The sequence below is a fragment of the Fringilla coelebs genome (genome assembly GCF_963513975.1).
Source record: "Fringilla coelebs genome assembly, chromosome: 21".
In the NCBI taxonomy this organism is placed as follows: domain Eukaryota; kingdom Metazoa; phylum Chordata; class Aves; order Passeriformes; family Fringillidae; genus Fringilla; species Fringilla coelebs.
Window position 1 is genome coordinate 11248528 of NC_140047.1, and position 21971 is coordinate 11270498.

General features: G+C 47.7%; 1 protein-coding gene across 1 annotated transcript; it reads left to right on the forward strand.

Moving 5' to 3' along the window:
- Positions 1-1769: 1769 nt before the first annotated feature.
- LHX2 (LIM homeobox 2) lies at positions 1770-20831 on the forward strand (the record flags this gene model as incomplete). The annotated part of the gene is made up of 5 exons (XM_084219700.1): positions 1770-1997; positions 4734-4936; positions 5566-5948; positions 14406-14611; positions 20544-20831. The coding sequence occupies 5 exons, from the start codon at positions 1770-1772 to the stop codon at positions 20829-20831; spliced, it is 1308 nt and encodes a 435-aa protein (XP_084075826.1).
- Between the last annotated feature and the right edge of the window lie 1140 nt (positions 20832-21971).

Sequence of the window (21971 nt, forward strand, 5' to 3'; positions counted from 1 at the left end):
AAGAGACACTTTGTTCTCCTCTGTGACATGCAAATGACTTTAACTACTCAGAGCAATCCCAACAGAAAGATGATAAAAAGCATCAATTATTGTAAGAATGGAATGTATAAACCCAGCAAAGTTGGGCTATAAACAGAAGAATTCCAGTTTTAGCAAGGATAATCTTAACTGCACTACACCTGTAAGAGGCAAATCGCTCTGTCAGAAAACAACACCTGATGGGAATAAGCAGAGTGATGTAATAATTCATAGCCACGGATGAGGCAGCGAGTCTCATGATCTCAGATGTGCATTCAGATTTACCTTCCGTCGTGCTACCTTTGCTAACATAATTAGAAGTGCGATATTTGACATCTTTAATACTAATTAGTCCTTCCTTACTACCCACCTCCAGGATAAATATTTAGACACCATAAACAGTCTCCCTGTGCACTCTTTGTTTTTCCTGGAGGGTTTCTGAAGCTTTTCCTCAAGTTCAGAGACCTTCCCGGCCTGGTTTTCTTACAGTCTGCCTGGGAATGAGAGATGCAAGAGGCCTTGGTTTGTGGAAGGCTCCACAAACTGGAGTGACTCAAGTTATTATATTCTAACAGTGAATTTTTTTCATAACGAAGAGTTATTGGGTGCATTCAACTGGTCGTAAATGTTTGGGGTATCGTGAAACATACTCTAGAACGCCTCCTTCCCGCGCGCTGGAGAAGTTGTGCCCCGCAGCCTCTTCGGCGCGCCATGGCCCGACGCGTCGCCGACGGTCACCGGGCGACAAACGCCAACGTCCGCGCGGGGCCGGGCCGCTCCCGAGGCCGCGGAGCGAGCGGGACGCGGCGGCGCTGGCGGTGCGCGGGCGGCCGGGACAGCGCGGGGACAGCGCGGGGACCGCGCGGGGACACCGCCCGGCCCCGAGCACATGCCGGCGGCCCGGGCGCGGCGCAGCCAATGGCGGCGGGGCAGGACATGATGTCAGAGGGGCTGTAGAAAAGGCGCGGAGCCCCGCGCGGTGCCCGCGCTGCAGACGCGCCGCTCGCAGCTCCGCGGCGGCTCCGGCTCCGGCTGCGCTCCCGCCCCGGGCCCCGCGGGCCGCGCCGCTTTAAGGACAGAGGGGGGCCGCGAGTGCCCGTCCCATCTGGTGCCCGTCCAACTCTTCCTCCTTCCCCTTGGCTTTTTCTTTTCCCAATGAGCTCCAGCGGGCTGGGGGAGGAGCGGGGGAAGGAGCAAACTTTGCCCCTGAGCTGCCGCCGCTGCCAGCCCTCTGGACTGTGAGTGCGTACGGTGGGCATCCGCCCCAGCCTCCTGCAGCACCAGCCTGCTCTCCGCCTGCTGCAGCCTCCCTCTCCCTTGCTTTCCTCCTCTAAATTTCGCACAGTACGATGTAAGGGGCTTGTCGTAATCTTTTTTTTCAAATTCTTATTTATTTCTCACCGAAGATGGTTTAATTTTTTTTTTATATTTCTACTATTTATTAATCCCTCCCAACCGTAAGCCTGCCCAGCCTTCTGCCAGCTGGGCCAGAGCATAAAGCCTGGGACTGCACCTGGGGCAATGAGCCCTGCACTGAAGAAGCCTCCTAGAGAGATGTGCCGGGGCCGCGCAACAGACTAGATTCAAGCCCCGAAGCTTACACCACCAGTTATCCCCTCTCCCTCATCCCCTTCGCCCGCCTTTTCTGCACCCCATCCCTTGAAACCTCGGATCAGTGCCTGCGCCGCGCTCCGGAGAGCCCTGCTGGGGAAAAACCCGGTGCCCAAGGAGAGACGGGGCGGCCGTGCTAGATGCATGGGGGAGGGCTCCGGTTAATGCAAGTTCTGGGCTCCTGCAGGGACCCCGACAACTGTCAGCAGCAGCAGCAACTCGGGCCCTCCTCCTCTGCTTCCTCAGCGATGCTTTTCCACAGTCTTTCCGGCTCGGAGATGCACGGGGTCATCGACGAGATGGATCGGAGAACCAAAAGCGAAGCACCGGCCATCAGCTCGGCTATAGACAGGGGAGAGACGGAAACGGTAGGAGCCGAAGGAATGGGAGAGTCATGCACCCCCCTAAACATGCCAAACCCATCACAGATACAGCTTTTCCCCTAAAATAACAGACTGGGGGGAAGCATATGCAAAATACTAAATCAGAAGAAAATTAAGCGTAAAGGCACCCCAAAAGATTAAATGAAACCGTGGGGAAAGGCATGAAACTGTTAATTATTAATAATATGCATAGTAATAGTAACGCTTGGGTGAAATGAACGGTACTGCTCTTGTGAGCAAACAGATAGACCAGCCTTTTGGTAGCGTCCAAGAACTCCTTCCCTTCCCCCAGCCTGTCCAGCCTTCCAAAGTTTTTAGGAAGAGCCAAAGTGTGGTTTTATACCGGTAACATTTTGGCACAGCAAATTTTTTTGTCTGCAGAATGGAAACACAAACACCCAAGAATCCAATTCTGTGTTATTTTTCAGGTAGGATGCCTTCATGGAGATAGTCTTTATAGCATTTATTTAAGAAGAAAAAAACCAAACATGAGTGTCTTTAAGTCATGGGATTTTAAAAATTATTTTAATATGTGAGTTTGTAAACATGGCAAACAGAACTAGAAGATATGTCTCAGGGAGACGGGTGGATGGGAATTTTTATAACTTTACCACATTTCATCTTGTCTGCTGATGCATAGACCTTGTATATTAATACATTTAGATAATAAAAAGATGCATCCGTCTAACTGGTGTTAAGCTGCCGAAGTGGAAGAAATTTTCGAAGTGTCTTAAGTGATTTAACAATTTATGTATACTATTTTTTTAAAAAGAAATTACAATTCTGGAGTGAAATTATCTCATACGTTGGTTAAATGCTGTCTCATAAACTGATACAGGAGTATGCAAGGAAGATCCATTCTCAGGTTTTCAAACTTCATCAGTATTTGTTCTTTCTTGTAATGTTATATGAAATTTGCTTAAAGATGACAGTGAGACTATTTAATCTTGAAACACTGGCTGGAGAACGGCCTTTGTACTAGAAGGGTGGGATGCAATTTCTAATCTAAACGGTTTTTGTTTTCTTTTAAAAAGTTAATATTTCTCCTTACAGTTACACAACATCCAATGATCTTTGCTGAAATAAATATTGCGGTGTGATAGTTTTATATAACTGTATATAATCTATATGGATACACATGTGTAACAAATAGTGGGTTGGAATACTGGATCCTTGAATACCATTTCTAGACCGCAGAATATTTTTGTTACTGGAAGAGCAAAGTAGAAAAAATCGTTATTTCATTTAAAGTGGATTTACAAGAAACTACTTTGGTTATAAAACGATCCCTACTCGGAGTTCAGTTAATGCCTTAAAGAAACAAGCTGCCGGTGGGTTCCTGTGACTAACACCAGTGGAGTGCCTGGGTTTTATTTGTGTGGAGTTCTCCTAGTGGGAATGATGCGGTGCGAACGGGAGCGCTCATATAGAGATGGGGTTTTGTGATCCCCGCAAGCACAGGATGAAAGCAATGGGCTTGGCATGCTCTGGAAAATCAGCCTCGGCTCCTTTCGATTTCCTCCGATTAGCTGTCTTTGCTTTTGCTGTGCGCGAGGATTTAAGGCTTTAGAGGAGGTAAAAGCAAACAAACAACTTCTCTCCCGCCCCGAACCAAAACAAGCTGCGTGTTGGGCACAGCTGTAAGGAAATGTTTCGGGTTCTCGTGCACAAGAACAGATCTGCCGTGGGGTTTTGTGCAAAGCGGCTAAGAGTAAGTTGGGACCGAAGTGGAAAGCAGCATATTGCAAGGTCTGCCCCCGACGCTGCTCCACCCGAGCCTCCTCTCCCGAATGCTGGTTTAAAGTGCCTGCTGAAATAAATAAGCATGCTTAAACGGTTCCGATATTTGTCCCTCTTTCTTGCTCGGTAGAAGTTGACAGGATATGCATGAATTTGGGTTTTTTTGAGGGTTTCGATTGGATTGTGATTTGACACTAAACTATTAAATTATATAGGGCTTATATTTAGTTTTATTGCTTCCAAGTTTATCCTAGCATAATCTAATGTGCTCTCTTGGTTTTAACCCGCTCTCATTCCTGCATGTTTCCGACTATTTCGTTTTCCTGATTAAACATTCTGCACCTCGGATTTAGTAACGCTCATCTACTCCGCAGCTTTATTTACTGATCCCTTTAGCGCTTTGGGTCACAGCAGATCGCGATCCGTGTTGTTTGGAACCAGCTTGCAGAGAGCTGTGTCTGCAGCACTGTGACTACTGGGGGTTTGATCGTAATTCATTTGGAATTTTATAGCTAGGAAAATACACACACAGACACGCTCCACATACACGCACTCACACAGCATTAACTATGCAGACACTCTCAGTATATCCGTAATTCTAAATTTTAAAATGAACTATCTGTGATTTGCCCTACTCTATTATTATTGCGCCAGTTTTTGAACAGCGTCTTTTCTTGGTTTGAGACTGGAAAATCTACCAGAAAAAAAATGTTCTGGGTCTGGTATGGACGCCTCCCCTAAAAGACAGGGTGGTTTTCTGTTTGTTTCGCCCGCTTTCCCGCCACCTCCCGGGAAGGTGGGATGCGGCGGGACCCTGGGGACCGGGCGCGGGGGCCGGGCGGGGTGGCCGGCTCGCAGCCCCCGCTCCTCTGCCAGGGGAGCAGCAGCTCGGCCCCGGCCGGGCAGGGGGAGGGGGGAGCCCAGCCGTGCTCAAGAGTTTCTCCTTCTCGCTAACGGTCTGTAATTGTTTTCCCCCAGCAGACCATGCCTTCCATCAGCAGTGACAGGGCTGCCCTGTGCGCCGGCTGCGGGGGTAAAATCTCCGACCGTTATTACCTCCTGGCTGTGGACAAACAGTGGCACATGCGCTGCCTGAAGTGCTGTGAATGTAAACTCAACCTGGAGTCCGAGCTCACCTGCTTCAGCAAGGACGGCAGCATCTACTGCAAGGAGGACTATTACAGGTACAGCCTGCCCTCGGCCGCCAGCCGGGGACGGGGACCCTGCCCGCCGCTCCCCCCGCTGAGCAGACCCCGTCCTGACGAGACTGCGGAGGGGATCCGTGGGCAGGCGTGGGGCAGGCTGCGAGCTCCTACAACCTCTCCCTGGGGAGGGAGACCGGTGGTGAGGATGAGTCCCGTGTTGCCGAGAGGGGGGCACGGCCCGGGCACAGCTTCCCCCCAGCCTGCTTTGGCTACCGGGGCCTTCACCAGGCGTGCCCTCTCGGCCTCCTGTGCTGGGTGGGGGACCCGGGCCCGCAGCGGGGCCGCTCCTCGCCCGCCGGCCGTGCCTCCTGCGGCCCGGGGCTGCGGGCGCATTCGCGGCCCGGGGGTCGGTGCCTTTTCCTGGTGGGGTCTGTTGGGACGGGAGATGCACTGCGAGGTGGGAAACGGGACGGAGACTCCCCGAGCTGCCGTCCCGGGATGCCCGCCCGGCTGGGCTCCACAAACGTCCCGGCTTTCTGCCGCTGCCCCGGCCGAGGTGGCCACTCCGGGGCTCGCGGCCCTTTGCCGCCCTCCGGGCAGAACCGACGAAGGACAGGGTGGGGGGGAATGCGGCTCTCACCGTCTCCTCTGGCCTTTCTGTTTTGCAGGAGGTTTTCGGTGCAGAGATGTGCGAGATGTCACCTGGGGATTTCAGCCTCCGAGATGGTCATGAGGGCCAGGGATTTGGTATATCACTTAAATTGCTTCACTTGCACCACTTGCAACAAGATGCTGACCACTGGCGATCACTTTGGCATGAAGGACAATCTGGTGTACTGCCGCCTCCATTTCGAGACTCTCATCCAGGGGGAGTACCAGGTGCATTTCAATCACTCGGATGTAGCCGCTGGGAAGGGCCCGGCTTTGGGAGCGGGCTCTGCCAACACTTTGGGACTGCCTTATTACAATGGCGTGGGGACTGTCCAGAAGGGGAGACCCAGGAAGAGAAAAAGCCCGGGGCCTGGAGCAGATCTGGCAGCCTACAATGCAGGTAAGAGACCCTTCCCCCCAGAACAGTTCAAATGGTCTGTTTCTGTTCACTTCCAAAGGGGGATTTCCGTTTATTTTAGCTTAAACTGTTAATAATAGTTTAGCTGCAGCATAATTATTGAGATCAAGTGCTGTCAAACTGCAATTACAGAAGCTAATATGTTAGCATTTTTCACTTCAGCTGGAAATAAAATGTTTTGAAGCAAGGTCATCTGGTTAAGGGGGGTGGGGGGAGAAGGGGGAGTGCAGCCTGAAATAAAATCTGGAAACCAGAGATTTTAAGTTAGCACTTCAGAGGCCCGTGAATTTTCTTTGGTGGCTACACTCTAAAGCTGCTGACGGGTGAATTGTCCTGAGCTCTTGCACCCCAAAGCTTTGGAAGGAAAGAGAGAGAGGAAGTGGCCGTTTCCCAAGGGCTGGAGGGGGGGCGGTCGGGGCTGCAGGGCTGGCTGTGCCCGGCCAGGGGCCGCGGGCAGCAGGTGTCTGCGGGCAGCACAGAGCCTGCTCACACGGGGGCAAGTTCCGCTGGAGTTTTGTTCATGAGACGTGACTCGGAGAAGAGTCGGGAAACTCGCAGCATCCCCTCTGCAGCCCCTGCCCCTGAACCGAGCCCAGCGGCAGGGGGAACGGGAGCGAGCCTGGCAGCAGCTGGGGCTCTCTGGATCCAGCAGCAAACTTTCCGACGTGTTTCCTCGTTTAACCTCCCCACCGCCACAGCACTGTAATTGTACAGGCAAAGGAATTCCTACCTCCCTCCCCCCCATCCCCGCTCCCCTCTGCCCCTCGCTCCATTTCTCCGTGCGGCTGCCACCGGAACGGCTGCCATCCCGGGGGCTTCCTGCGCTGCTGCTTGTATGCAACGGTAAAAAAAAAATGCTTGGACAAAACAAAATTCTTAGATGTTGGTTTTATTCGAGGACTTGGAGGCGGAGGAGGGTTTCCCCTAGGCCGGCGTTTCCCGAGCCGGGCGCTCGGGCCGTCTCGCCAGGCCCTGGGCGCCGAACTCGTTCCCCTGCGTCGTTCTGTGCCTCGGTGCCCTCTGTGCTTCTCCGCTCGTCCCAAACTGTTTCAGGCTGTTTTCTCTTTTAACCTACCTGCTTCGGACGTGTCCCGTAGGGCACAGATCTGCCTTTAATGTTCTTTCCCGGAGAGGGCGTTCGGTAAAGGCCGAGTTTGCTGCGGTTTGTTTCGAGCCGCGTCTCTGCGCGCCCCGACAGCTGCGGGCTGTGCCGGGCGGCCGCCGCTCCGCCTGCGCGGGGAGGAGGAGGAGGAACGGGGGGAGGAAGGCGCGGGGGGACGCCGAGTAGTGCAGGGGTGGCGAGGAGCTCGGGATTCGGGCCGGGGGAGGCAGCTCGGGACCGGGGGGCTGCGGGTGTTTTGCGCCCGAAGGGAGTGACAATAGCGACGAAATGGGGTGGTTTGCGCTGAAAACGGCAGGGAGAAAAGGCGCATCTCTAACCGCCAAACGCACCTCGGGAACGAATTTCCCAGCTATTATTGGTTGAACTAATTGCTGAATAATTTGGAAGTAGTGCAAAAAGCAGTAGTAGTCCCAGTGGTGAAGGTTGATGAAAGGTGGATGTAGTGTTCTCGTGAGTAACAGTTCAGCTTTAAAACATGCATAAAACACACATTTTTCCTGTTAAAAAACGTCTCCTTTTTGGAGGGATTAGCTTTTAATTGTCCTTCCGCTGTCTCCCTGTGCAGGGCAGATGTTCAGATTCAAAGGACCTGTAAACCGAATCAGCGGCATCTGTCCTGGAGGGCAGCACAGCCCGAGAAAGTCTCACTGCTCCCTGACTTCCTAAATAAACCGCCTTTAACTGCATTTTGAAAAATTCGTTTACAAAATAATTGCCGCCCGACTTTAAGTCGTTGTTTAGAGCGTGCAACTGAAACTTTAGAGATCTTCTTTGAGTAACCCTTGGCTTCTTCGCTTAAGCTATTTATCTACTTAACTGTTTACTAGACCTATAATCGACTAATTTATGCGGTAATAAGTGCCATTGATCTTGGAAATCAGACTGGGTTGCTCGTTGATGTAAAATTCCACAAACGAGTAAATTATTGCAAAGCCTTGGATTTTGTGCCTTTAAAAGATAAACCATCTAAAAATGTGTTAGTTTCTTTTTTTGTTTTTAGTGGAACTTGTAATTTCCTTCTCAGAAATGCGCTACAAGTGCACAACGTTGTTCTCTGAAGGGATCTGTTCCTGGTGATTTGTGTAGAATACTTTGTGTAAATAAATCTACACCCAGAGGTGATGGGAAAAGGGGGACCCATAAACTTGGCCGAGTCGAGACTGAAATAATTTTGTAAATTGCAGCAAATATTCATCTGCACCACGAATTAGACTGACTTTTTTTCTTTTCTTTTTCTACTTAAACGAGACTCCGTTTGTAGGGGGATGATGGGTTTAGATGTGGATAGAGCCTGACAAGTGGAAAATAGCTTAGAAGGATGCTGAAACTTCAAAAAGACTTCTTTTTCTTTCTTTTCTTTTCTCTCTCTTTTTTTTTTTTTAAGTGTGTTCCTGTGATCATAATTTCCTCCTTCACTTGTTGGAATGGAGTTTGATGGGTTTTTTAGGTCAGTAAATCAATGGCTGAAAGCTTGCTGAACACAGAAGCACCTGTAAAGAATTCTGAATACTCCCTTTGTGAATTAGACCCCAAACCTCCCACAGTCTGCTATGTTTTATTCATTTGTATCTAGTCTGGCTTTAAGACACTAAAATATCCTGGAAAATGACAGATGTATTGCGCAAACTTGGGGCACGACGGGCTGATAAAATACCCATAATCTGTACAAACAGCCAAGATATTAAGAAACACTTCCTTCCTTTGCTAGCAGGAAGATGCCTCGTGCTTCGCTGAGAGGGTGACGGAATATCCAGGCGGGATAGACGAGCTGGCGGATGGGGACTGGGGCTGAGGGCGCCTTTTTGCCGGGGGAGGGGAGGCTGCGGAGGCGCCGACCCAGCTCCCGGCAGGGCTCGGGGCAGCGCCGGTGCCGCCTGGAGCTGACCCTCTCAAGTGGCTGTGTCAAAAGTGGTTTGGGGCTTTTTTTCCTGACAAAAATGAGAAAAGCCCGGAAAGTTTTGAAGAGCGAATCCCTCTTTCCTCCTCGTTTCCCTTGGGACTAAAAGCTCTCAAGAAGCTTCCCTGTGACTCCTGTGACAGAGCGAGCAGACGGGAATCGCGGATTAAAATCGGATGTCTTGCAGAGATTTCCTAGGAAAAATTAGGGTTTACCCCTTTAGCCCCCTCTTCTTGCTTCTCCCCCTTCTCTCCCTCCTCCCCGGCTGTGGTCACCTTTCGGGTCCCCGGGCGCATCTGGCCCCTCCCCAGGGAGCTGGGGCTGGGGTCGGGGCCGGGGCAGGCGCAGGGGCTGGGGCTGGGGTCGGGGCCGGGGCAGGGCGCGGGCACCGCTCCCGCCCCGAAGGGCGAGCGGGGCCCCGGGAGCGCTCCGCGGGCGGCGGCGGGGCCGGGGTCCCTGGGCGGGCCCGGGGAGCGGAGCCCGCTGCAGCCCCGCCGCCAGCCCCTTCCCCCGGCGGGGCGGGCAGCGCGGAGCCCGGCTCGGCCGGGGCCGCCCGGGTTAATCGCGCCGCTCGGGGACTGACCGCGCACTCGCACCGGCCATTCAGCGCCATTCAGCTGGCTTAATTGAGGGGAAAAACCCTGGCGGCGGTTCCTCCCGCGGGGCCCGGCCCGGCCGCCCCTCCCGGCCCCTTTGTTCTCCCGCCCCGCAGCCCCGGCCCGGCCGCGCTCCCCCCGGGGGCCACCGCGGCCGCGGGGCCCGGGCCTCAGGCGGCCCCGGGGGGCGCCGGGACGCGCAGCCCCTTTGTCCGAGGCGCCCGGGGAAGGCCGGAGGAAGAGGGCTTCTAATCGGGCTCTCCGTCCTGGCCTTGTGATGCTCGGCCTGGGCTCCTTAGGACTCACTAGCTTTATCTCCTCAGAAACGCTTCTTGAAATGTCAAGGTTGAGGCAGCGCTGTTGTGTCTGTTGCTCCGTGGCTTGGCAGAGACACGCTCCTTTTAGCGCTGCCAGGCACCTCAGAAGCAGCCAGGGGTGCCTTGCCTGCTCCCGGTGCCGCAGCTTCACCCCTTTTAATGCCTGTGGTGAGAATTTCAGGAATCTGCCTTCTCTATGTGTCTTCTCCTTCCTCCAAAGAGAAAGACTATGTCTGTTCCTGTCCCAAGTACCACTCTGAGGGCTCTGTCTCACTTCTGTCCCCTTTGAGGATAAGGGTACCACAAAGTCCTCTACACGCTCCGAACCAAACGGCAAATGAGGCTGCACCCCTGCCTGGTCTAGTTAATCACAAGTTCCCTCTCCAGGCAGCAGGAGGTTAAAACACCCCCTTGACTCCGATTACTGAAGGAAAGGGGTGTATGTTCCTGAGCCCCTATTGAGAGATAATGCACGCACAACGTGTCTCTTGTTTCATCACTCTTTCAGAATCAGGATTAGTTTTCTTTCTTTTGGCATAATCTAACATGTCAAGCACAAGCTACTAAGAACAAAATTTCCCCCAAAGGAAATTTCTCTTTCTCATCTTCATGTGCCATATCCTTAGCAACCTACTAACTGCTAAGAGCACACTTTGCCCCGAGTCCCAAGCCATGGGTGGCTCTGGTGATCTGAGGGTGAAGCAATGTTCCCAAGTTCTCCTCCTCTAACACACTTTGTTGAAAAAGCACCAGCACAGCCTGCTTTATGCTCCTGTTGTTGGGTTTAGGGAGGTGTTATGCATTAATCTGCAAAGGGTATTTTGGTTACCAATATCAAAACAAAATGTTTTCCTCTTGATATGTAGGGATGCAGTGATGCTGCCTGTGGACATCACCATCCTGTGACCAGGTGGCCCATATGGGGCTGAGGGTGTGTGTGCTGCCACTGCTGCACCAGCGGAGGTGGGGAGGGCAGTGGCTTGGCTGTGGGGTCTGGGGAAAGGCACAGGACCTTAGAAATGTTCTAGGGTCAAAAAAGAGACTCGGCACTGCTTCAGAATTTGTTTTATCAAAAAATAGAAGTGAAACACTCATTAATTTAAGGCTCCTCTATTCGACTGGAATTCTACCAATTGTATTTCTGAAATCCCAGCAGGAGCCTGAGATACTGCAATGGAATGGAAATGTTACATATGGATAGTTCAGCAATTCCTTTGGGAGATACACAGGACACCACAAAAGAACAGGGAAGACAGTGCCTGAAAAACAGAGGGTTGCGTGAGGAGCATGTACAGTGTTAGTTTTACACCCTGATGCCTTTTGCAGAAACTCCTCAGCTCTTAAAATCTCCACTTACACCCTTGGCCTGTTCTGTGTATCTGTGCTGCAACACCCATGGACACTGCAGATTCTGTGAGAGATGCAGATAATATTAGACTGAATAAAATAGCCTGTTGAGGATGGTGCCAGGCACCACAACCAAATACAAGAGGGGAATTGGCACCAGCTAGGACTATTTATGTCATATTGGGTGATGCCTGGGAGTAGCCAAACCACTTGCACAAGACAGGGAACGGCACACGCCCTCGGGCACTTTCAAAATCTCTTCTGCAACTTCCATCGTAGACAAGGACATTTTGCCACTCTCAAATGGTACATGTTTATTGTCATTTTAATATTATTTTTACTTAGTAGATAATGAGGAAAAATGATGAGAAATTCCCAGAGTAAGTTGCTCCTTTTGCCATCAGGGCTTGATGAAAAGCTGACACCCTCAATCCATTCTGGGAGGGTTTAGAATCAGTTTTATATCCTTGGACTCTGAATGTATCTCATTCTCTATGGGACACATTAAAATCCAGCTCCTTGCAGCCCTAGGCTTTGTTTTGTTGCATATTAACAGGAACCAGACCTCAGACAGATATTTTGATGCATTTCCTCCTATGTCTGTCTTGCTATTTCTTGGAGGGTTCAAAAGCCTTCAAGATGACACACAGAGGTCTTTTCCATGACTAATATCTAAAATTTTTTGGGTATATTTTAAAAACAAGCATGATTTGGTTTTACATTTCCATAACAGAATTTTCTATGAGCATTATTACGTTATTTAGCCCCGTGCTCTTTATATCAGGAATTGTGGCTATGAAGGAGACTGGAGCACATGCCATGACTCCAGATGGGCAATTAGGTCCCAGATCTTAAACCCAAGAAGATTTGGCTGCATCCCAAACAGCTCCATTACTACTCCATTGTTACTCTCTCCCTCGAAGTATCTTACACCTTTTAAATTCAGGTGCTTGCAGTTTTCCATGCTGCAGGAAAACAAGCAGAAATGCTTCTTATGGCCAAAATTTGGCACAAAATCCAGAGGTCTGGAAAGGATTTATACAAATGCATGCACATGCACGCACACACGCACACAGACACTCACATTTCTATATACAGTACCATTTTTTTAGCTACTTTTTAAATTATAGGGGTACGGGAACACAGAAAAGTTTGAGGCTTTGGACACTTTGGGCATATCTGCTAAACAAGCGTGCTTTTGGGCTTGGAGCTGAATTTTGCAGGCCTTGCTCTGTATTGTGCCACAGCATTTTAGCAGGTTTTGAAAGGCTGAAGTTTGTAAAGCAGCTACTGTAGCTACTGCAAACCTGCTTAGGGAACCTGTATGCATCTTTACTTAGGAATCCGTGCATTTTATTATCCGTGTACTTTTAAAATCTGTTTTTAATACAAGTCTGTCAGAATGTGTGTGCTTTCAGTAGGGCTGAGACCCACTGATGGACAATGAATTCAAGTCACATATACAGATGTACTCAGTTGTAATTAAGCAGCAATAGTGGACAATTGAAAACAAGCCTGTTCCTGTGTTTACCAATAATTCCTGTTCAAAAGAATTTTTTTGGTCATTTTTCTCATGCTGTGTAGAACAGAGATCGCAATTTTTCATTGCTTTTAGCATAAAACTTGTAGGAAAGGAAGAGGGACTTGTCGATATTTGGACAGGAAAAGCTAATTAACAACAGTTTGTCAATGCTAATTTTCAGTTATATTCCTAATTTTTATTGGATTTAAGCTCTATTCTTAATGTTATTTTAAGGGGGTTTCTATGCTTTACTGTATGCACAAATAAATGAAAAACTACTTTTGCTCTACAAGATTGTTTTGCTTGGCATTCAATATTTAATACTTCTTGATAATTTTTACAGTGTTCTTTTCTCACAGACCTTCTTCTTGAGCTTGATTTCTGTGCGTGTATCAAACAGTGTCATTCTCGATTTCAAAAGGATATGGCAGAAGTGATCATTCAAACTAGTATTTGCAAACACTTTAAAAAAAATTGAAATATAAACATATAAATAATTAAAAAGATTTTTCATTTGGCATGCCAGTGAATATGTTGTATTAACTTTATTTCTTTAGCTAGTCAGATTATAGTCATAATTTGCTGTCTGGTAGCCACTAACTTTATTTCTTTTATAGTGTTTCATTTAATGGTCTCCCTTGTACGCTACAGGGTTTAGTTTGATGGAGGAAATAATTATGATTTTAACTAGTCTGTTCCATTGAGATTTAACTGGAGTGTATTGTGCAGCTCTCTTTGTGTGTTACAGTGCAATTTATGGTGATACCAAGTACAGTAAAACCCTTTACGGAGCTGAGGACAGCTCCTGTCCTCGCACAGAAAGTGGAGGAAAAGTTCTGGGGAGGGGGAGCAGAGGGGAAAGGAAACAGAGCTGACATTTTAAGAGCCACAGAAGGGAAGGCCAGGGTCCTTGCAGACTGGTTATTGTGAGGGAATGGCTGGAAGGTGCAGAAATATGATCCAGCTGTGCCCAGGTGGGCAAGAGGCCAATGACCCCCGGGCTGTGCTGGCCCCAGCGCTGGCACTGCTGGGGCACCTCCAGTGCTGGGGGCAGCTCTGGGCCACTCCTGGCAGGAGAGACACTGAGGGGCTGGGCATGTCCAGGGAAGGGAACGGGGCTGGGAAGGGGCTGGAGATCCAGGAGAGGCTGAGGGAGCTGGGAAGGGGCTCAGCCTGGAGAAAAGGAGGCTCAGGGGGGCCCTTGTGGCTCTGCACAGCTCCTGACAGGGGGGGACAGCCGGGGGGTCTGGCTGTGCTCCAGGGAACTGGGACAGGACAAGGGGAAATGGCCTCAAGTTGTGCCAGGGAAGGGTCAGGTTGGATATTAGGAAACTTCCCCAAAAGCAGAGGTGAAGCCCTGTCCTTGGAGGGATTTCAAAGCCATGTGGATGTGGCCCTTGGGGACACGGGTTAGTGGTGGCCTTGGCCGCGCTGTGTTAACGGTAGGACACAATGACCTCAGAGGGCTTTTCCAAACTAAACTGCTCCACAAATCCATGAAATGGAGCAAAGACAGGTAGGGCTTGTGCCAGTACATGCTGTGGTGTGTCATTTTAATTGCTGCACTCAGGGAAATTGCAAACAGTATTGGTTGTGGAGCAAGAGATTTACAGGTCTTTTCCTCTTGTTGCCTTAAGCTTTGAGTTGCAATGAGAACGATGGTGACCACCTGGACAGAGACCAGCAATACCCCAGCAATCAGAAAACAAAGCGCATGAGGACGTCCTTCAAACACCACCAGCTGCGGACAATGAAGTCATACTTTGCTATTAACCACAACCCTGATGCCAAGGACTTGAAACAGCTAGCTCAGAAAACTGGCCTCACCAAAAGAGTTCTTCAGGTAAGAGTCGTCTTTTGCCTTGCAAAGTAATCAAAATATCAATTTTATATTCAAAAAGCCATGGCTTTTGCTGGTTTTTAAGATATTCTTAATCATTTGTACCTTCTCTAAGTTAATTCCCAGAAAGTATGAGAAGAGTTATTTCTCTTCAGTTTCTTTCAAGCAGAGCAGATCACTTGGGTTCTAAATCTAATGAGAATTGGGGAGGTCTGGGGCCCTGCTTGTTTTCCTGGAGTTCTTTAAATCTGTAGCATGTTTCAGCTTCCAGGCTGCTGTACAAAAAAAGTGACTTATTTTAGTTAGTGTGCTCACTGTACATAGAGAGCTTTTAGTTTAGAAATTCAGAAAACATGTCAATGCTTACCTTTGTTAGAAATTAATCAACAGTTTGAATTCATTTTATCAAGACAAGGAGGAGGGCTTTTCGTTCATAATTGAAGTGGACGTAAATTAAATTTTTCAAAAACTTTTACTCATAGCTTAGTAACTTAGAATGAAATGAAACTGCATTTTAAAAGTACTTTTTCTTGCTCATGGGAACACACTCCATTTGAGCTATTGTGGGAAGGAAAGGGAACAGTATTCGTTGATTCAGCTGCCTTTTAATTTATAGTTCTGACTCAAGAAGTCGATTTTAATGAACACTTACCCAAATACCTAGAGATAAACTTGGGCATATAGGAGCCATGGCATTCCAGGATTTATTGCTGAAAGTTGTAAATGGGTCTTAATTGTAGAAAAAGGATTTGTGATCTTCCTAGAGACAGGTAGGGCTGCAAGTCCCATCCTGGGAAGCATCGTGGACAGCTCCCAAGTCACAGGCAAGTGGAGGGCAGGAGACAACTACTGAGGAAAACTGAATTCACTGGAGGGATCCTGGAGCTTTCAGAGCTAACACCTACCAGAAGAAGGAACAAAGGTTTTGTAGGCTCCCCATAAAATAACAAACCGTACGTAACGGCTTCTCGTGGCTGCGTCCTCACAGCTGCATTGGGTTTGATTGTCTGAGCCTGGAACAGGTTCCTCTGGCAGAGGGAACATCAACTGTCCTTAAACCACACACATGGCTGAAGTAATTTACTGCATGGGTCTATCCTTAGACTGACCCTTCTCCTCTGTTTTACCCTTAGAATTTAGAGACTTTGGTAATACCAATTCACACCTGAATTACCTGAAAAATGGCACATCGTTGTCTAGGCAGTGTCTTTCGATTATCTTTCTGTTCTTTCTTGTCACTCCACACCAACTTTGATTTCCATCCCTCTCTTCTCTCTTCACTAAATGGGTCTTTCCTTGCATCTTTTTTCCAAGTTATTGTCTCTGTTTCTTCCTATTCAGAACATATTTCCTTGTCTCCAAAACTGGACTTTTACTCTTCTGTTCCTACTTCAGTTTCTTCCGTGCTTCACTGCTTCTTAATTTCATCTTACACATGTCACAATTTGCAGTTTTAAGGTGCTTTGTGGTTCTTCTTTTGTTTGTTGCAGAACTTTTCAATTCTACCAAAGTTTTCTTATCATTTTGGTATTTCGTGTTTCACTTCTTTTACTTTCAGAGTTAAATACTCATTTATGTCCAGACTCCTTTAGCTGCGGTGGTAGAAGACAATAGTTGGTGGTGAGGATTGTTCCCTGGGGATGGTGCTTTTGGAGGCAATTCTAGAAAATGGAGTGACACTTTGTCTGGTATCACTTGAGTTTTCCCGCCTCTTATGAGCACTCTCTAGTCATGGATGTTTTGTTTGAAAATGAATTTGGGCCATGAGAACAAAAACTTGTATTTTGTATGTTTTAGAACCTTTCTGCCCAGTTGGTTTATCTCTACCTGTGAGTGAAGATAAAGTTCACATATATGAGTTTAGGGTTGCTCTTTGCTGGGAAAACTCATCATGATGTTGGTTACTGAGACAGTGTCACTTGTTAATTCTTTGGAGCCAGAAAGGCTGGCATTCCATCTGTGTCACTTATTGAACACAAAGTGATTCACTGGCATTATTGATGGAAACAAGCACCATTAGCACCAGCCTGTCCCCCATCCCAGAGGTGTTTGCATGTGTGGGAGCACACCTGCCAGGAGCCAGAACTCTGCCACACTCCCCAGGAGGTGTTTGTGAGCTGTGGGACTTTCTGTGTTCTCAGATCTCCATTCAGCTGGGAAGGATCCTGGCTCTGTGGACACATTTCATAGAATTTATTCTGAGAGGAAATGCAGGGAGCAGCTCAGGAGAAAGGTGCACTTCCTAAACACACAGAGCTGAGCTCCTGGTGATTTAGGGAACAGCAGCAGCGCCTTTGCTGTAGGGACAGCCCCACATGTCATGTAATGAGGGGACTTCATAGAGGAGCAGAGAATTTGAGGATTTTCTAAATGCTCTGTCATACTGGAGTTGGAAGCCCTGACTGATGTCTTTGCTTTGTATACAATTTGCCACCAGCTGCACATGTCCAGAGGTGGGATGGCCTGGAAATGTAACACTGTTCTCAGAATGCACTTCCTTCAACACCTTTGTGATGCACACTGTTCTCTCAAAGTAGCCACATTCTAAACATAGCAAACTTATTTATGTTTTTAACATCTATTTTTATTTTCTTTCCTTCCAATTTAAGTTTACATTTGCAATTTAATTCATTTATCTCTTGTACTACAGCTGGGGAGCACAAGCCCTTTATTGTAAGCTATCATTAGTAATTAACGGCCCCAGCTAATTGTGAGCTAACTAACCTAGCTGGCATAAATGCTGCTCTCTGAGGAACTGATCTTTCTTTCTGTGAGTTTAGAAAAGGAAGGTGAAGGTAGATAGCCCTGAGGAGGTGTGATGTGTTAGCTGTAGGTATGTACCTCTTCTCTCCCAGATGTCTGGATTAAGATTATCCACAGCCTGAGCACTTCAGGAACAGAAAGCATCATTTTTCAGTGTGTGGCTCGTACACTCCTTATTTTTTCTTGAATCAGTCCCCAGTAAAGTCACTACCAGAATCCTACAGAAATCCCTGCATGCATTTGAACTCTGCTGGTCCAGTTTCCAGTAGTAAACAAGCCTAAAATATTTCTGTCCCATGTGGGGACCTATGCTGCCCTTTAGTGAAGATTTGCTTTAGGCTGCAGGCTCTTCCTGAGTCCCCCTTCATTAAACATCTCCTTGACTGAGCAGTTATTAATTACAGCAGAGTCATCACAATATGTGTGCAATGAGTGAACATAGTCTGCCTTGTGGTGTTACATCCTGTATGTTTTGTTTCTCCACTTACTACTCAGTGAAACTCAGAGAACCTAAATGTCTCCAGGTAGCTGTGTGAATGAGCAAAATTGGTTTAAAAATTTGTTTTTAGCAGAAGCTGTTCACACAGCTAATATGTAACAGATGCAGCAATGGAGGTGTTACAAACCAGAAAATAAAGTTATCTAAGGTGATGATCCCATTAACTTCAGTATCCAAATCCCTCAAAACACTTCATGTCTTTATTTTCAACACCCTCTTATCATATGGAGATGTTATTTCATTCCTATTTTACTTGGTGGAGACAAAGAATTTGCTCCACAGATCACTGAAGAGGGAGTGCAATCTTTTCACCTCAGTAAATATTATTCTGCCTAACTGCTGAGTGCCCGGCTCCACGCACCCAGCCCCGCTCACCGGAGTGTGGCAGCAGCAGTGGTGGGTCTTGCAGCTGCTTTTCCTTTTTCACTGGCAGTTTGGGTCTGTATTTTCCCCTTTGATTTGAAATAGCTCAGCCTTGTACTGATACAGTTGGACAGAAAGCCACTAAATACTTCCCAATGATTTTGTTTATTCCTCAGTCCTGAAGGAATTGTGTAATTGATGTGAGATAAGTCCTTCTGGAAGGATTCTTCCAGTTCTGTGTGTCTGGGTGGTTATTTCTGCCATGCCATGTTATATGTGCAGCTCCTGAAAGCAGTATGGGTAGTCATTGGTAAGGGCAGCTGAGCTCAGGTATTCATATTAGTGGAAGATGAAGGGAAATCCATAAACACTAGGAATCTTTCTCACTTTATAAACTACATTTTTCTGAAAAATACCATAGAGCCTCTTGCCCTGGCAAGGTTAAGGAGCAGCTGGACATTTAGGAGAGTGTCATGTTTCCCATATTTGGGGCTACTGAATATAGAAATATGGGTATTTTAATGAACATAAATGTGAAATTATGCAGAACTAGGTGTATCTACAGCTGGCCAACTGGTTTGTCTGTTCTCTTTTAATTATGCCATGGCTACATGAACACACACAGCGACAGCAGCCAGCTCCAAACTCCATTTCACAGCTGTTATCCTTTATAGAGCTGCCAGAAGGTATTTTAAAGAAACCAACCACTAAATTATTTTGTGGCACAAATAGAAATGATTTCTACCTGAAAGGTAAAAAGTCCTATGAAAGTTCCAGTTGCTGTTTTTGCTGTTCCTGAGCAGTTGATGCTCGAGTCTTTGTGGTTTAAGTGACCAGAGCAAAGTGCTTGGCTTCGCCCACAGCCCCGGCGCACGAGGGGTTCTGAGCAGTCCCACCAGAGGACACTGCTTGGGAACGTGTCAGGCAAAAACATCACTTTGGGGTTTGCCCCTTCTTGACTGGTCTGTAGCAGGGTCACTGCTATACTGGACTCCGATAAAATCAGGGGAATATTTTTACCTGTGCTGGTTTAGGAGAACTTTTGTATATGAAATTGATAAACAGCCTTTAAATGAGGTGTTTTAACAAAGCAAATGGCAACACGAACTGGTCTAAAATACTGAGCTTTCAGAAAGAAGGACCTGTAGGGATGTGATTTATGCACGGCCCTTGAGTTTGTGCCTCAGGATTATTTCCTTGTGGCATTCCCTGGAGAGAGTGTGAGAGACAGGGTGTGCGCATTAAAGACCTTTGGCTGGGGGAGAAAGCTTTCCAAGGAAGGAAGAGTGCTCGATAGGGGGAATTTGGAGCCGGATCATCCCTAGACGTGAAGAAAGCAGGAGAAAGGTGAAGCAGTGGAGGCAGGTGCATCAGCCGGGACTGCAGCGGGAGCACCGCCAGCTCCGCCCGCCGTCCTGCGGCGCTCCCTCCCTCCCTCCCTCCCTCCCTCGCTCCCGGCGCTCGGCTCGGAGCCCGTCCCGCCGCAGGGCCAGACACCTCCAGAGCCAGGAGCGGAATCTCTGCACGGGCTGCTGTGTCCTCAGGAGTCCCACACACTCACTTCTTCCATCCTTCACTCAGATAAGCAAAGAATCCAAGAAGTAGAAACCTTGGGAAAAAAATTCTGTGCGGTTACCATTGCTACTGAAATCCCAGTTTTTGATGTAATGTAAATATTTTTCCAGCCCCTTTCCCAACATTATAACAGTGCTGAAAACATTTGATAAAGGAAACAGGCGTAGGCAAAGGAAGCTGGAGCATTTGAGAAAGAATAAGAGAGGAGCAAGAAAGAAGGACAGTCCTTTCCAAAGAGGGGAGTGCTGCAGGCATGCGAGGGAGCTCCTGGGGCAGCAGGAGCCCGTGGGAGGGCAGGGTGCCCTGGGCTGTGCCAGCAGCACTTAGGTGGGAGATGACGTGAGATACAAGGGGGGAAACTCCTGATTTTGTGCTCATCAGGTGTGTGGTGCTGGCCTCACCCAGACCAATGCTGCTGGGATTGAGGGCTCTCCAGGATTCTGCAGGCTGCCAAATTTCTGAGCATCCTTTCACACACCTTGTGCAGTCAGCCTCCAGCCTCCATGCCCAGCACACTCCTGGCCCGGGCAGTCTGTTTGCAGGGGTCGAAGGACAGGGAAGAAGGAATATTCTGCAAGCAGACACCATTTCTCATGGCTAGAACTACTTTTCTAATATGTTACCGGTAAAAAACGTCTTTCCCGATTCCAGCATTGATGAATTTGTGAATATGCTTTTGCATTTTTAAACACTGCAGGTCTTTAAATGCTGCCCTGTTATATTAAACTGTTTCAGGTTTGGTTTCAAAATGCTCGAGCCAAATTCAGACGGAACCTCTTACGTCAAGAAAACACAGGGGTGGATAAGACTTCAGACTCAACACTCCAAGCAGGGACCCCATCAGGTCCTGCCTCAGAAATATCCAATGCCTCCATGAGTCCATCCAGCACTCCCACTACTTTAACAGACTTGACTAATCCCACTATGCCAACTGTGACGTCGGTCCTGACATCAGTGCCCGGAAGTCTTGAGGTTCATGAATCTCGAAGTCCTTCACAGACAACTCTTACAAATCTTTTCTGATGACTCTTTCTTAATAATTTCTTTAAAAAAGAAATTATTCTTAGCTGAAATTCCAAGTGTATTTTAATAGAGGCTTTGAGCAACTGACTAACCACAATTAGGATCTCTCCTAAAAAACAGAAGGAAATGTAGTGTTCTGGTATTATGGAGTATGGACTGAAGAATAACTTGGAAGATCTATTGCAACACAACATTTGTGTAACTGTACAGTTTTGTGGACTGAGCAAGGGAAACAGCAATTAATTTAAGTTGGCTAAAGCTTCTGTATTTTCAAAGACTGCCATGTGCCTTATATACTGTTTTATCTACATTCTTTGGATTCCATGTCCACTTCTCTCTTTTTCTCTCTGTATATTTATGACCAGGGCAAAAAATGTTAAAGAGTTTGTTACTTTGAATAGTCCTAAGCCTTTCATTGGTTGCTTTGTTGTTTTAGAATTTTAAGGTCGAAGTCTGTTCGAATACCTGAATTTGTAAAATCTAACCAGTAATAAAACCACTTATGGAAACTACTTGGTAACGGCTGCAGTTCCGTTTAACATTAGTGTCCCGATCGAGGTAGGCTGACTGGATCTAAAAGGGTTAGAAAAATGCACTTCAAACACAGTGTCTGCCTAGGAAAAACCCTAAATATGATGTACACATTCCTCTGGTTCCCAAAGTATTTATGGGTGAGAAATCCAGCTTGTACAACAGTCTAGGTATCTTCATTGTAGAGAAATAATGTTAGTTGCAGGTAGACGTTATCAGATAATGTTAAAACTCAAGTAGAAGAACTACGGTTCATTTTGCCACATGAAGGAAACCTGGCTTTGGCCAGCATGCATGAATCTTGTCTTTGTGCGAGGTGTGGCTTGTCCCATGTCCTGGAGGAGGCCAGCGGGGTCCCACAGCTGTGTGGCCACAGCTGGTCCACGGCCAAAGTGGGCACTGGGAAAGGTTTGCCCTATGAAAAAGGCAGAAGTATTTCAGGTTATTTTACAACATCGGCGGCCAAAGCTGAGGCCAAATTATGTTTTATAAAGTCACAGCCTTCCATTTTTTGTAATGTTTTGAAGGAATAAAAAGCCAAGGAAGAAAATATTATTGACGCTAAAAGTGGTTATTCCTTTAATGATTATGGACCTTTCAACACAATTG